The following is a 17,219-nucleotide window of genomic DNA, read 5'->3' on the forward strand; positions in this document are numbered from 1 at the left end:
CAGACCTCGTGGGGTGAAACCACGGGTGGGCGGAACCTGTGCTTTCCCCGCTATCTGTAGCATGTAAGGCGTGTCTTAAAACGAGTCGATGCATCCAAACCGTGCAAACACACCCACTCGGAGGCGACGGTGAAACACGTTCTCTGTTGGATTTCTTCTCCTTTTCAAAAAAACAAAACAAAAAAAAAACAGGAATGCAGAGGAGCGATGGGCGTGTCAACTGAATGTCGTGTTCGGAGCGAAATCCCTGTTTCGGATTAACATCCTTGTGCCGTTTTAACGTGTACCGTAATGACCCTGGTGTGTGTATGTGGCGCTGAGCGCGTCGTCTCAATCACCGTAGCGCGAGGACACCAGCAGCGCCACGCGACCTTCTGACGCCACGCGCGGATTAAAGCAGAAATCAGGACTGACGACGCAAACATCAGCGATTGTGTTGGGTTGGTTTCCCTCTTTTATTTCTTCATCTTTTAGTGGTTTTGCTTTTATTTTTCAAGCACCGCACTGTTTCTTGTCTTTAGATGATTTATGGTGATGGTTGTTTACTGTCTGTGCGCAGTGACTACAAACCCCTGGCGTGTCTCGCGCGTCTCCCGTCACTCCCAGACTGCTTGCTTTTCCTCTGGACTGATCACTATTTCGAGCCGTGCAGCCAAAGCACATCTTATAACGATTTCACCCCCCTGCAATGCATGATTTATGCTTGTAACTAAAGCACAATGTGTGTTCAGACGTCATGATTTAAGGTGCATCATGACGGAAAGGGTTGATGGAGATGGAGAAATGTACGAATTGTCCGGGTTTTGTACGGACAGTCAACAGTGTCTGTGTGAGTGCAATTCCTGTAGACGCATAAACCCCATGCAGTATCATCTAAAAGCATAGGATTTTTTAAGCAGGGTTGTAAAAGCCATAATATGCCGTTACATAATGATGTCCTGGAATTGAAGAAAGTTTCTGTTACAAGGCCCTTTTTTTCTGAAGGTGGCAACAAGGTGGCAGTCGCATGCTGCTTTGACCCTCAACATTATGTTTTAACCGTATCAACTTCCATCGTGTCTTTATAACGATGCTGATGTCAACGTCAGGTTTGTTATCTTTGTGTGATTTCCACCAGATTTCAGTGATGATGATGAATCACTTGCAGAATCAAACCCATGCAGGACATAAAGGCACCCAGACATGACATGCAAGTTGACATATGGCTGTATGTATGGCACAATGACTCAGCACAGCCTGTGCTGAATTTTTTTTAGGCACAGAGAACTGTTGAATATATTTACTTAGGTTTTTTTTTGGTGGTACTATTACTGGTTTCTATGTCTGTAGTGTGTGGGTGTCTGGGTGTGGATGTGGTTCTGAGATCCACCTGTGACATCTCTGGAGTTGAGAAAAGATTTTATCCTGCTGTAGCTTACAGGATTAGTGCTACATCCGGACTGGTAGCAGGGCTATTAGGATCTGGACCTCAACACGCAGCACATAATCTTCTTCAGAGTATTATGCATGACTTTGACAACCTTGATTTGTGCCTATGAGAAATGTAGCGCTAGTATAGCACTGAGTTGTTGCTCACACAGTACAGTATGCAAGGAATTCTTAGCTGTTGAGAGATTATAGACATTAAACAAGTAGACATTACATATTATATCTGATCGCATTTACATTTACAGCATTTGAGAGATGCCCTTATCCAGAGCGATGTACAAAAGTGCTTTTAAGTCCCATCATTGAATACATTAACTCTGGTTCACTAGGGTACAGACTTAAGATACCATGAGCCTGAAACACTGTTCAAAGTTTCAGAACAAGGTTTTTTTTAAAAAATAAATACACTTGCACAACAAACGGGAGAAAATGCTATTTTAAGTATTTCATGAAGAAGTAGGTCTTCAGTCATCGTGCATGCAGCTACTGGAAATCAGCGGAGGGAGCAGAGCAGCGGGGTGGTATGCGAGAACTTAAGCACGTTGAAAACGAGTCGTGCAGCTGCATTTTGGATTATTTGTAGAGGACCATCTGAGTTCGTAAGTAGACCTGCCAGCAGTGAGTTGCAGTAGTCCAGTCTTGAGATGAAAAGAGACTGAATAAGTACCTGAGCAGCCTGTGTGTACAAAAATTGCAGAATCCTTCTATTGTTGTAGACGAGTAACCGACATGAGCGTGTCACATTGAAGGAAACGGACAGTTGAGTGTCCATATTTACCTCAAGGTTGTGAGCTGTGACTGAAGGAGAGATCAGATCGTTATGCAGGGATATTGCTAGATCATAACCTGGGGGTGGATCACCTGGGATGATCAGCAGTTCAGTTTTGCTAACAGAAGCTGTGGTATCTGAGGGGAATAAGTTGTGTATCATCAGCATAGAAGTGTTAAGAGAACCTGTGTGAGGAAATAACTTTAGCAAGTATACAGGGTAAGTATACAGGGAGAAAAGAAGAGGACAAGTACTGAGCCCTGTGGGACACCAGTGGAGAGTCTGCATGGAACAGATGTCACTCCCCTCTATGTTACCTGATATGAGCGTCCTTCCAGGTAGGAAGCAAACCATTCCCATGCTGATCTGCAAATCCCAAGACTCCTGAGTGTGGACAAGAGAGTCTTGTGGTTGACTGTATCAAACACTGCTGAAAAGTTGATGAGGATGAGGACAGATGACCGCTTGGCTGATCTAGCAGCATGTAGTTTCACAGAGACATCCAAAAGGGTTGTCTCAGTTGAATATGCTGCTTTAAAGCCAGACTGGTTGGGATCTTGGAGGTTGTTCTGTGAGAGATAGACAGACAGTTGATTGTAGACAATGCTTTCAAGGATTTTTGAAAAAAAGAGAGAAGTGATACCGGTCTGTAGTTACTGATGTCTGTTTGATCCAGAGCAGGTTTCTTCAGGATGGGAATAGCCTTTGCTCTCTTGACAGTAGTTGGTACATGACCAGATGTTAGGGATCCATTCAAGTGGTGATGAAGGGCAGAAGGTCTTGCAAGATGGTCTGGAGCATAGTGGAACGGAGTGGATCTAATGGGCAGGTGGTAGGATTGCAAGACCGGATGAGTTGTAGAATCTCTTCTGCTGCTACGGTTGAGAAATGCGACAGCGAAGGAGTAGGGGACTCCTGACTGTGAGTTGTAGGTGCAGTCAGTGCAGAAGTGAAGGTCCTGCAGATTTTCTCGATCTTGTCATGGTAATGACAATGACAATGTGTTTGGTATGCACAGAGATAAATATAAACTGTGAAAATACAATGACCTGTAGGGGACAGAGTTTTTTATAATATTGCACAGAATAGAATGTTACACTGTGCATACAGCACAGAAACATTATTGTGTTTTACCAAATCACAAGTGTGGGACTTGTTCTTTAATGTGAATTCATGTGGAAAGTAGATTTTCAAGTGTCTTGTGGATATCTTGCACAATGAGCTGAAGCTATTGCTGGAGGGAAGTTCTAATATTCACTTGCTGTGGTGTAAGAGGTTGCTGATACCTTTTTCTGCTCACTACTTGGCTCTGACTTTCATACAGATTCAGGGCTTTTTGGAAGGTTCTTGTATTTGTGTTCAATTCCTGCAGAATTATCAGCGTCATCCTGGTATTGTGGGAAAGGTTGGCTGTTGAATAACCATGCTGATGAGCACTTGAGTTTGGTGAAGTTCAACACAGTCTGATTTAGACTATATTGTTTACTGCTTTAAATTAAGCTGCATGATGATAGCCATATTGTAAGATTCTGTGACTGCATGGCTTTATATGTTATAAGCAAAGTCAGGCATGTGAGTTCAATATCAATCTGCCTTAAGTGTACAGTGAAGATTCATACAGCTTCATGTTACACACCTGCTCTAATCTCTTATTGCAGAATGAATGAAATCAAGAGAAATAAGAACAATACAATTCCATAGGTTCTTTATCTTACACTCACAGCTTGTGGCAGGTTCAGGAAACATTAACCAGGTTATACACAGGTCACCATCACACACAACAAACTGCATCATTACAGTACAGAAACTTTGTTAGTCATTATCACATTTGTTGGCTTTTGCATTTTTGCAAATTTGCAAGAGGCACCTGCAATGTGCAAATGTGCATCCTGACAAACTTACACAATTATTGTATCTTGTAAACTTTCAGCATGTGCCTATATGTTCTCTGAGTGCTTTGATACACCAGGCGAAATAACAAGTCAAATGTATTAAATACCAATAATATCAGATATTCTTTAAGCATGCTCGATCAAGGATTCATCACCATGTGTTGCACAACACAGTGTGTAGCAGTATGCTATTTTTATCCACATTATGCAGCTCTACTTAATTTTTCCTGACAGTGAAACGCATAGTAGGCTACAGTAAACACACATATGATTACACAGTATAATATACAGAAATATAAAAATATCACCGTCATCAGCAGATCTTCTCCAGGACTGCCTGTAGATAAGTCTGTGCTAGTCTTTGTTAACATATACCAGATATTTTTGTGTATAGAACATTAGCATAATAAACATTACAGGACATTTACAGGCAATTAATTTGACTCATTATATCAAAGGTAAGCACAATTGTAGCCACAAAACTTCAGTGGTGCTTCTGGCCTTGCTACAGTAACAGCATCCAGGATAAGCCCCATATAATAAAGACTGCAGCACCGACATAAAATCAAGAGCTCACTAATAGTTCTGCTGTGAAGCATGTACAGAAGATGAAGAATTAAGTTTGGTGAGATTAGACTGGAATAGGCTAGTTATTTTGGAGATCATTTCCGTACATGTGTAAATTTAGCAGCCCTCTTCGTCAGTTTCATGATGGAGATAGATGATACAGACTCTCCCTCTCTCTATATATCTCTCTCTCTCTCACACACACACACACACACACACACACACACACACACACACATACACCATGCTGCAGAGGCAGCAAAGAGGATTGTGGGAGGAAAGTGAGATAGCATGGGGCACATATTGGAACACAAGGGTTGAGAGAAATAGATGAAGAATCAAATGGTGTTGATAAAGGAGGATCTAAAGAAAGGCATGATATAGAAATAACAGAAAAAGGTGTCAGATAATGACTGGAGTAAGGGGGTTGTTAATAAAGACAAGGGCGTAGCTAAGACATGATATGGGGGGGGAAAGGACTAACCACCTCACTATTTTTTATTTTTTATTTTTTTGTCTTTTATTATACCAGCTAGCATTTCCCCTGTATCCTTACTACTATATTCTCCCATGCTTTTTTCTTTTCTGTTGTATGAATGTTTTTAATCTTTAACCCTAACGTCCAACCTACTATCGCTTTCTCTTTCACTCTCTCTCTCTTTTTTTTTTTTCTACTATCGCTTTCTCTTTCCCTCTCTCTCTCTTTCTCTCTCTCTCCAGGTCGTGACACTGGTTTGATTAGAAAGTACATGGCACAGAGTAGGCAATCCATCACCACGTAAAAGCTCATGCACAAGCATATATAATCCTCTAACACGTGCGCACTCACACACACACACACACTCACACACACACACACACACACACACACACGCATACACGCACACATTTGTTCCAGCCATGTCTGCATGGTGTAGCTCGATGTAGCCTTCACCACTCTGTCACACTGTGCAGTGTATGGTTTTCTCTATCCTCCATCACCTGCAAGTGCAAGACAGTTCTATTTTTGTCTTTTCGCAATTCATTTCTCTCTCTCTCTGTCTCTCGTGTGCCCCTTACCCTATGTATGTTCTTTCCCACCATCACACCCCCGCAAATCATGCTGCACCATAACAGTACTGTTGCTGCTTGATTTGTGCTGTTTATCATTTCAACATTATGTAGACTTACATAGAAGTTTTGCATAATCCAAAAGAGCCATATACAAAGCTTCTATATTTGATGTACACTATGTTGTTTATTTTACTTTTTTATGCATAATGAATGATTCAAATGTATATATTAGTGTTTCATTGTGCATATGTCAGGAGTGATAGAATTTTCATTAATTCAATGCCTTTTAACTAATGTGTTATCTTTGGGTACATTAAGATCTAGTCAAATATTTTAAAGCAAACCCAGACGTATTGTATATTCCATGACCACATTAATACCCCTACTCATTCATGCAGTTATATATATATATATATTAGCCAGAGAGATGACAGCATCACAATGCCTAGAATCAAGCAAAAACAGATCAAAAGCTTCAGATAATGTTCACATCAAACATCAGAATGGGGAAAAATATCATTTCCATTGACTTTGATCATGCATGGTTATTAATGATGATCTCCAGGGATTTGCCTGTGTCAGCGTCTCCAGAAAAGCTTCAGTGAGCAGCCATTCTCCAAAAACGTTCAGTGAGCAGCCATTCTGTGGGTGAAAATGGCTTGTTGACTGGCTTGTTGAATGAGAATAGTGAGTGCCAGACTGGTTGGAGCTGACAGAAAGACACCGTTAACTCAAACCACTTTTGGTTACAAACAGTTAATACAGTAACTCAAATATGCAGTCTTGGCGCTCATGATGAGCAGAAAATGTCCATCTACCCCAATATTTGACGTGCTGTATGTGTTCTGCGATGCTTTTCTGCTCACCGCAGTTGTCTTCTTCTACTTTTGGCTTTTCCTGTTAGTGGTTGCCACAGCGACTCGTCTGTTTCCACCTAACTTTATCCTCAGCATCATCTAATCTCGCATCAATTACCGTCATGTCCTCTTTCAACACATCGATGTACAGATTGTAAACTCTGTAGACTGCTGTGTGGGGAACTTCAGAAGGTCAGCAGTATCAGAAATACTCAAACCAGCCAATCTGTCACCAACAATTATGCCACAGTGACTGTTGATCACAGTTTTTCCTCATTCTGATGTTTTATGTGAATAGTAACTGAAGTTTTTGGCCTGTATTTGCATTATTTTATGCGCTGTGCTGCTCCTACATGATTAGTGGATTGGATAATAGCATGCTTATGCAGGTGTAAAGTGGCCAGCCAGTGTATTTAACAGATAGGCATACAATAGTCTTAGATATCGTCGTGCCATGTGAACTGCTAAGTCTTGAAAATAGGGACTGAATGGTAAATTCAACTGGACAGAAAGCCAGTAAGTCTGGCACATTGTTAATTGATAGTTAGCTGGTTGTTAACGTTAAAGCAAACAAAACTTTTAAACAAAAACCTCATCACTTTGGTCTGTAATACCACCCCTATATTTCCAATTATCAATAATATACAGTAAATGCACCAATTTTTGAGTATGATTTTAGCCCTTTTTAGGATTCTGTTGGCAAGTTTGGGGAAATATTGTTGGCATGATATTAGATAACATGGGTAAAGTTTGCTGTTTATCAGTTAATCTTCACCCTTATCTATAGTCACAAATTGTGGTCAGTTGGCTGTATTATTGAAATTCCTCCACAGGGTCTCCTGCTTATTCTTAAGTAGAACTGCTGGCTATTGGAGGTGGTTTGGGCAGCTTACACTGATGCCCAGTGGTAAAACTGTAACAGACCTTTTAGGAGACTCCAGGGTAGACCCAGGCCTCACCAGACAGATTCTGTCTCCAAGTTGAATTGAGAATGAACAGGGATGTCCTAGAAGAAGATAGAACCTGTCTCTGGAGATAAAGAATTCTGGACTGATATACTACACCCCCTTATGATTGTCACTGTAATAACCATTTAAAAAAAAAAAAACAGAAAAAAGAACGACTGTTTATGTACAAGATCTATTTTCAATAAGCCTGCTGCATAAAACACATTTGTAGATTGTATAGGAAAATTATATCCGATACTGATAAGCCTCCAATAACTGTGTAGGTATTGAGTTGATAGAACTTTGTGTTTTGTTGTTGTTGTTTTTTTTTTCTATTCCTAGGACTTCAGGTGAGAATATGTACAATAAAAGTGCAAAGTGCAACACATCACACCTACCAAACAATCTCCTCCTTTTCTCTCTCAGCTGTGAGTCCCTGCACGTGGCCCACAGACATGGTTCTAGAAGGAAGCTCTGAGGCCCTGTGCCCTCCTCCATCCCTGGAGCTGCGCCCATCTTGCAACAAGAGCCAGACATCGCCCCCTCTAGATCCAGGTTCACAATCCCATGATGCCATATTTCCTGGGGACAAGGAGCCTATCAAGTATGGAGAGTTGATCGTACTTGGGTAAGAACTTCCTGAAGCCTCAGAAACACCAACATTCAATTCATTTGATAGTTTTAGGAAGGCTAGAGTTACTTAACTATGTGAATTGGCTGAATGTTTATTTCTTCAAAATAATACAATGCTTTGTATAAGTCATGATCTACATGCCATTTTTCTCTACTTTTCATGGTTTTCACTTTCTCTAAATACTATATGGAATATAAGCATACCCATAGATGAGATTTGAATAAATCACAATCATTTTATTTAACTAGTATGTGTAGTACACCTCCAAGGTTGGGGGTTCGATTCCCGCCTCCACTTTGTGTGTGTGGAGTTTGCATGTTCTCCCCGTGCCTCGGGGGTTTCCTCCAGGTACTCCGGTTTCCTCCCCCGGTCCAAAGACATGCATGGTAGGTTGATTGGCATCTCTGGAAGAATGTCTGTAGTGTGTGATTGCGTGAGTGAATGAGTGTGTGTGTGCCCTGAGATGGCACTCCGTCCAGGGTGTATCCTGCCTTGATGCCCGATGACGCCTGAGATCCCCGTGACCCGAGGTAGTTCGGATAAGCGGTAGAAAATGAGTGAGGGTGAGAGTAGTATGTGCATTGGCTTCCATCAAAACTGTGTCTCTCTCCTCCCCTCTTTGTTCTGTGCAGTTAAAGCAAACTTTTTCTTAATAAGCTGTCAACTAAGTGGATGAATGGATCCTATGTGATCTTTACACAACCTGAAAATGTAAATGGATTAGTTAAGTAGTCAAACTTTACCTGTGAACTAATATTGGTCTTCAGTTTTATTTTAAAAGGTTCATTTTGGTAACAGATCCTTTTTCTTTGAGCATCATATTCAAGTCTTTCCCTAACACGAAGCAAAAAACGAACTGTGTGGCAAAGAATATTCTTGCACAGTTTTTTGTTTTTATAAAGTTTAGCTCTGTATACAGGAAAGTGTCTCAGGTTATCAGAGAACCTGTTAATGAACACGCTGATGCAATGTGTGTCCACTGTATACAACTGCATACAGTCGGCTCACAGACTCAATGTAAAGGAGATTTAATTACCTTTTTTTATTTGGCACAGCAGATACAGGAAAATCAAAGCACAGGCAAGGACTAGACAAGAGCCACAGCTAATAAAATAAGGTGTTGCAAAAATAATATCTAGAGATGGGCTGAGGGGTCGTAAAGTGACATCCATGGAAAGTTTCCTACGGCTTAGTGGAAATGCTTTGTAACTATTTAAATCCTGACAATGCCGCAGCCATCCTCACAACCATAAAATACTAACCTGTAGGGGTGAATATGATCTCATGTTGGAAGAAGAGGGATTTTATAGCACATTTGTTCAGATGCCGTATGACATGGCATGAACAGCAGCTGAAATAGATCCAATTGGCTGGCTCCAAATGTTTGAGAGGAAGCAAGCAAGAGTCTTCACCCTCCCTGATCGATAACTGTGGTGTAATAAGGGAAAACTAGCTATTGACTGGGAATTGGAAATTTAACATATTGAAAGAAACTATGAGGAAAAATGTGTTTCCTGGCTCACAAAGTTCTTCTTTCACAGTTTAACTAAGAAAATTCATATTTACACACTTCAAATATTTGGACAGCATGATACATGATATTCATAGTGGCCTTGTTTTAGAAAAATAAAGAGGCGTGTGTTCACTGTGATCTACTGCAAGAAAACTGTATTTCTATGTTTGCTGTCTACAATCCATTTAAATTATTGAAGAACTCTACACAGACATCCCATAATATTTCATTTCTAAGCTTTAGTTTTTGCTATTTATTTTTTTGTATAATTGTAGGCTGTTCCCAAGAAGTTGGTTTTTAGATTTTTCATCAGACAAAACCTATTATAATAATTTTATAATATATTATTATCTCATCATGGCTGATTGTACAGGAATCTGCTGCGATGTTTATTTGGTCATTTGTGGAAATATAAGACAAATTTTGGAGGTTATTACATTATAGTTATCAAATGTATATTCTAAATATACAGGATTCATTTTTACAGAGCTGCGTGTCACTAATATTCTGCTGAATGTAGTTTAGAGGGAGTTCAAGGGAAAAATTACCTGACAATAAATAGGCCTCCTTTTATGATCCTTTCTTTTGGAAGAAAGAATGTAACATCTTTCAGGCTTTACTAGTGGTGCACATTCACTTACCTTCAGATATCAGCTGTGGATGTAAAACACATTAATTCATTTCTAGAATACGCATAAAGAAGGAAAAAATTTTTTTTCTGTTTTTCTAATCTGGTTTCTACTAAATGTCTTGTGCCAATATTAAAAGTTCAGGATAACTTCCTCTACTTCCTGTATATATATATATATATATATATATATATATATATATATATATAGATATATAGATATATAGATATATATATATATATATATATATATATATATATATAGATAGATAGATAGATATATAGATATATAGATAATCATCTCCAGAAGCTTATTGTCCTAGTGAAAATATGAGAATTAAGGTTTAAGTAAAACAATTCTAAAAGTATATATGATGAAATCATTTATTAACAATACTAGAAACCCCATCAATGACATGTAACTGAGGCATTTTCCTATATATTTTATTTTGTATTTTAAGTAACAGGAATGACAAAAACATTAATCCTGTTAATCACGTTTGGCATTGCTATTGCCAATAGAAACTCCTGACCAAACTAAAATACATTAGACACATAATTGTTGATCAAAAATAATGTATATTGTAGAAGCAATTATTGGTGAACCTTATGAAGCATTCCTGAAATTCATCCCATTTACAACAAGTTTGACCTACAACATTAAACTACTCATCACAATTCCTTTCATTCTGTTATATGCAGACATAACGGTTCACTTGCGGGTGGTGATAAAGGGCGCAGGAGGAGTCGACTAGCCCTTTACAAAAGACCCAAAGCCAATGGCGTCAAACCTGATGTCATCCACAACATATCCACACCGCTGGTGTCAAAGGTGAGAATTCATGGCATCACCTAATATTAAGTCTATTAAGAACTGTCTGTAGCCTGTACTTTGTTTTTCATTACACAGTGGTACTTGTGAACGTAGGAGTTCACAGGGAGATTTAATAATTTCCAATGAACTCTCATTTGGAACTCTCTGGCTATTCATGCCCATGTATGCACTGAAACCTTGGACAAAATGAGCTTTGCTGAGCAAAATGCTCATGTCCATTAATATTTGGACATTCAGTAAGAAATTATTATTTTGGATTTAATCTAAATGTATTTACATTGGGTGAATGACGTAGGATTCACAGTATTATCACATGATAATCACATGAAATGCATGTTCAAATGGATTCAGTTTGGTGATTGACTTGACCATTGCAGAACTTTCAACTTTATATCTAGTCTTATTTTGGAAGTACAGTTTGGGTCTGAGCTGATAATGTAGCCCTATACACATCAGAATTCATCCTGCCGCATTTGTCTGCAATCACATCACCAATGAGGAATGAACTATCCAATCTAATACGCTGTGGTAGACATCTAAAATAGCAGTAACTTCAATAACGATAACTGTCAATGTCCAAATATGTATCAATCAAATACATTTAGGCTCTAGATTGAAAGTAAAAATATCTTTGTCACAATAACAAGTAAACATTGTGCCCTGTTTATAATGACAGTGAAATGTCATCACCTGTTCCTGAAAAAGTGGGGACTCTCTGGTGAAAGACACTCTGGTTTGAGAGACAAAGCTACAGAATATTTTTCAATGGCAAATGCAAACCTACTGCACATACCACAAATAGACCAACACACAGACTCTAAATATAAATATAATCAATATGCTAATGAAAGCCAAAGTTTAAAATATAACCTGATATTACAGGTAGTCCTACATATCCACCTGCATATCTCCTGGTTCTCCCACTAAATGCCATGAGTACAAACCCATTATATAACATTGCAGTGGCCATTGCATAAGATTTGAGATTTTGAGAGCACTCTCTGTACTGTTCCATATACTGGTGTAATGAACGAGATAACAAAGTATGAAAATCTGATGGATTGCCATATTTCTGTGTGTTTCAGGCACTGAGCAACAAAAGCCAGCACAGTATCTCCTACACACTATCAAGGAGTCATTCTGTTATAGTAGAGTATACACATGACTCCAACACAGATATGTTTCAGGTAAAACACTGTTGTATATAATAGCAGAACCTTATTCAAATGACACATCTTATCTCAACCTCAGAAACAGTCCATCACTTTTTTTTTTTGTAACGCATATGGGGCGGATACACATTTGCCAACAAATTGTTAATTATTGTTAAGAAATGGGAATGGTTTTATTCGAAACAAATTAATCACATATTGTGCTTTGCATTATAATTCACCCATCCCTCAAACATTTCATATTGTGTAGTGTTAAAACCTGGAACAGACATGGGTTTCATTGGAATTTTAATGTCACAAATCTAAACGAAATAGCTCACAATACTACAAAGTTCAAAATCAAATCAATACATAACCATAAATGCTTTGATTATAATATTCATTGTGTAAGTACTCATGAAATTAGATATTAAAACCCTAAATTATTTCTGGTGCAACCAGTTGGACATCACTTAATAGTTGTGTGATCTTAGTATAAATCCATGTTCCTGGAAGGCCCCATTAGTTTGTTAGAGAAGAAACTGTATCACCATAACAGATCGGGATCACTTTAAATCTTCTATACCAGTACACTGGTGTTCCATTCTGCCCTTGGAATGGAAATCGACTTATCAGATATTTTCAATCAGTCAATTTTTAATCATAAACAAAAATGATTTCATGTCCACAAGTCCAATATAAAATTTGTCAGGACATTTTTGCAGCTGTTCGGATGACAGAATCTTAATGGTTAAAGATAATGCCTTCAAAGTTTGAAGGCATTATCTTTAACCATTAAGATTCTGTCATAAAGACAGAATATAGGGGACAGGGGCATCTTAAAGACAGGGGCATCTTAAAGAATATAAATGGGGTTAAATGGATTTAAAAAAATGACCTTTTTTTATTTTTTATATATTTTTTATATGAATATATTGCCTCTAGAATTACTTGTGAAAAAAATCCAAATTCCTAAAGCCCCGAGTGTGTTTCATATGAGCTATTAACTACCACTCTGAAGTGTGACAAATACATTCAGAGCTGCATCTCAGCACTGCAACACAGGCAAAAATTATTATTTTTTTGCCTCTAGTGAAAAGACTTTAACACCCCATGAAGCTCCATTAAATCAGTGATTAAAAAACAGTAAGAATACGGCATAACTGTAACTGACAGAGGAAGCTGTCTACCAAAGTTCAGAGACCAGGTAAGGAGAGAATTAGTCAGAGAAAAATTTAAGTGGCCAAGGTTAAGTTTCTACGCGATGTTAGCAACTAATTAAATCCATTTCAGGTTGCTTCAAAATGTGGAAAGGTTGAAGCAGGGTTGAGTGGGTGAATATTTAAGCACAGTACTGTACTTAGTTATTGTAAAAGGCACTAGAGCTTACTTTCCACCTTAACTGTTAAATCCCATGTACATGTCTTTTGTTTTGTTCCAAGATTGGACGTTCCACAGAGAGCATGATAGACTTCGTGGTGACCGACATGGCAGGCAGCAGTGGCCAGTGCCAAGGTCAGAGTCAGGGGGGAGCGGGTGGAGATGGGGGCCAGTCTGCACAGAGCACCATCTCCCGCTACGCTTGCCGCATCATGTGTGAGCGCAGTGCTCCCTACACAGCCCGCATCTATGCTGCTGGCTTCGACTCCTCCAAAAACATTTTCCTCGGGGTGAGTCATATCAGCAGTCACTGAGGTAGGGGGCGGTAAATAAAAGTAACTGCCATGCCTGGATTTGACTGATTTAAAATGATTGATAGTAATAGCTTGTACATTCTGTAAGCTGTTTGATTTTTAACAGCTGCCAAGCTGCTCAGTCAGAGAAGGCAATATTGAATGAACTTGAATGTATGAATGAATATTTCTATGAATTGGATTCGGTCACTTTTCATCCTTCAAGTGTTGTTCTGTAATGACTGTGTCTGCGGAAATAAAGGAGAACAGTTTCTTCAGGCTGTTTCTACAGGTGTATTGAGCAGTGTTTCTGCATGGGTAGCGTAATAGCGTGAGAAGATGTAATGCAGACTTTTGGCACTCGCATATGCTAGGATGTTATTGTCTATAGTTTGTATATCATATATACTATATTATGTATTTATATATAAACCCTTATTTAAAAAAAAGAGTAAATAAATAGAGTTACTAGTGGAATAATTTAAGTAACTGATACTTTTACTAAGCGCAATTTTTGAAAGTTTGCTTGAGGAAGCATCAAGCTATTCGATTTTCATTTTGTTAATCACATTAATTCAGATAATTATCTTTTTGGACAAAAAAAATGTAATATGTGGTAAATTTCTGTCACAGCCTAGATAAAGTTTGCTTTGCAAAGAGATTTTACTCATTATTAGCATTAGCATTACATTGCTAGCATGTGTATTTGCTGCAAGCAATTTCAGTTATTCAGAAAGATATTTAGGATTGTGACAGAACTTGTTTCGTCTAATAATATTTTGAATTTTAACTTCATACAGAAGGCCTCCAAATCTGAAACACTGTGGTGAAAGTAAAAACATTGCACACTTATTTAGAAAAAGGCATTAATTCAAAACAAAAATGTAACTGTAAGCTGAACAAAGGATGGTGATGGTTTTGTAGCAGTAAGTGATTCATGTGGTAAGTGATTTACCACAGCATGAGTCCCAACACATACTAATGTCCTTGGCACAGAATGGACTCCCTCTGCCCACTGTCATTCTGTGGAGGTGGAGAGGAGCAGGGCGAGAAAAAGCCTGAGAAATAAATATATAAGAAATAAATACTGTATGTAGATAAGGATTTAAAGTATTGTTTTATAAAAAGCCTCACTCTTGCACTTGATGACATTTCTTTCTTTAATCAATATACTGTCTAACGCTGTGATTTACACCTTACTGAGTGAAATTGAACGCTTCAAATCTCAACTCCTGCTTCATAGGAAAAATCATGTTGCTCTGTGGCTTTGTGCTAGGAGCGGGCAGCTAAATGGCGGACCTCAGACGGCTTGATGGATGGGCTGACTACCAATGGCGTTTTAGTGATGCACCCTGCAGGGGAATTTGTGTCTGAGCCTACTCCTGGTGTGTGGCGGGAGATATCAGTGTGCGGGAACGTCTTCGCCCTGAGAGACACACGCTCAGCTCAACAGAGGGGCAAACTGGTGAGTAGGGGTGAGATAGCACAGCATGGCACGATCCTTGAAATTTAAAGCAGTACAGTTTACTTGATGAAAAAATAAAACAGACCAACCAGGCGATAACATATGGATGTGTCCAAATTCTCATCACTGTGTGGGCTTTCTGTTCTTGCAGGTCGAGAATGAGTCAAACACACTGCAGGACGGCTCTCTGATTGACCTGTGTGGAGCCACGTTGCTGTGGCGGAGCCCAAGTGGCCTACGGCACACACCTACGCTCAAGCAGCTTGAGTCACTGCGCCAAGAGTTGAATGCTGCGCGTCCTCAGTGTCCGGTGGGCTTCAACACACTAGCCTTCCCCAGCCTGGTGCAACGAGCCACTGTCGACAAGAAGCAACCTTGGGTCTACATGAACTGCGGTCACGTGCACGGCTACCACAACTGGGGCTTCCGCAGGGAGAAGGATAAAACAGTGGGGGCAGCTGACAGGGAGTGCCCTATGTGCAGGAAGGTGGGGCCCTACGTGCCCCTGTGGCTAGGCTGCGAGGGTGGCCTGTATCTGGACGCCGGACCCCCGACACATGCTTTCTGCCCCTGCGGTCACGTATGCTCAGAGAAAACAGCTCAAGGCTGGAGCCAGATCCCACTGCCCCACGGAACACATGCCTTCCACGCAGCATGCCCGTTCTGTGGCACGTGGCTCACTGGGCAGCACGGCCATGTCAAGCTCATCTTCCAAGGCCCGGTTGACTGAGACAGCAGGACTGCATGTGAAAGAAAAAGGACAAAAGGACGCAAGGAGTAAATGTACTAAACTGTTACTGCACCGAGAGAACAACATGCTGAAAAAGGAGAAAATGTTCTTGAGAGAATATGTAAATAAAGGTCATGGAATATAAAGCAAATGATTATGCTTTTTGTCAAATTTGTGTGGACAAGCAAAGTACTGTACTAAGGAAGTTTTAGAAGCATGATTTTAGGGCAGGTAGCTTGTTGTGCCTGAAAACACCCTGATAATGAAATGTGTGTGGCTGAGGGCCAGGATCTCAAAATATACACCAGCATTGTAACAGACATTGGAACCAGTGAGTAAAAAGCTGCATCAGAATATATTATAAATACTACACATTTTAGACAAATCTCAGTGATGATCCAGCAGGTTGGAGAGAGAGAGGCATAAGCAGACTCTGCCCACCACCACCACCCATCTCTTCATCAGTTTCTGAGGGAAGTCTGAGTAGAGTGGTACAGTCGTGTCTGCAGACTGCAGCTCATTCCCCGGCTATAAATAACCCAAGGTCATCATTGCTTCCCCACCAACACTATGCACACTGCCCTTAGCATGTAATGAAAGAGAACAAGACATACAGCACAGAGGCCATTTACAGGTCATAAGGAAACAAGATTTATTTACATGTATATAAATAGCTTGACGTACAACTACTCATTAACAAGTAAATAATGTCTACATGAGCAGTTCTTTTAATGAATTTAGTCTGAAGTTGGACTGGGCCTTATTGATTAGTACATTAGACCCACACATCAGTCATGTCTCTGGACTATTTTAAGCTACGCAGTACAACTGATGATGCTTTACAGATGAACGGTGGAACATGTAAAATATTAAAGCAAACCCAGTTGACAAAACAGAATGTAAACATTTAGAATCAGTCATAATAAACAGAAGCATTTCTGTAAACTCAGAATACAGATACCTTAACAGCAACAGGTATGCATTAGTCACCCATGACTGTAGACGGTAACTTGCCTTATAAGGTGACAAAATAATCATTAATAGACAAGGGAAAAAAATAGCACTGGCACCCATTAA

General features: G+C 39.5%; 1 protein-coding gene across 1 annotated transcript; it reads left to right on the top strand.

Annotated features, from left to right (window-relative positions):
• On the top strand, nucleotides 1-16,296 carry peli3 (pellino E3 ubiquitin protein ligase family member 3). Its single transcript, XM_060874253.1, has 7 exons — nucleotides 1-440; nucleotides 7,940-8,141; nucleotides 10,991-11,120; nucleotides 12,209-12,310; nucleotides 13,717-13,944; nucleotides 15,224-15,412; nucleotides 15,564-16,296. The coding sequence occupies exons 2-7, from the start codon at nucleotides 7,969-7,971 to the stop codon at nucleotides 16,140-16,142; spliced, it is 1,401 nt and encodes a 466-aa protein (XP_060730236.1). The 5' UTR covers nucleotides 1-440; nucleotides 7,940-7,968; the 3' UTR covers nucleotides 16,143-16,296.
• Nucleotides 16,297-17,219: the final 923 nt, after the last annotated feature.

The sequence above is a fragment of the Tachysurus vachellii genome, chromosome 7, assembly GCF_030014155.1.
Source record: "Tachysurus vachellii isolate PV-2020 chromosome 7, HZAU_Pvac_v1, whole genome shotgun sequence".
In the NCBI taxonomy this organism is placed as follows: domain Eukaryota; kingdom Metazoa; phylum Chordata; class Actinopteri; order Siluriformes; family Bagridae; genus Tachysurus; species Tachysurus vachellii.

Bases quoted from the DNA above. Each gene is read 5' to 3' on its own strand.
- peli3 (XM_060874253.1), top strand. From the start codon at position 7,969: ATGGTTCTAGAAGGAAGCTCTGAGGCCCTGTGCCCTCCTCCATCCCTG. The intron at 8,142-10,990 runs GTAAGAACTTCC...TGTTATATGCAG, and splicing joins GGAGAGTTGATCGTACTTGG to ACATAACGGTTCACTTGCGG. The intron at 15,413-15,563 runs GTGAGTAGGGGT...CTGTTCTTGCAG, and splicing joins CTCAACAGAGGGGCAAACTG to GTCGAGAATGAGTCAAACAC.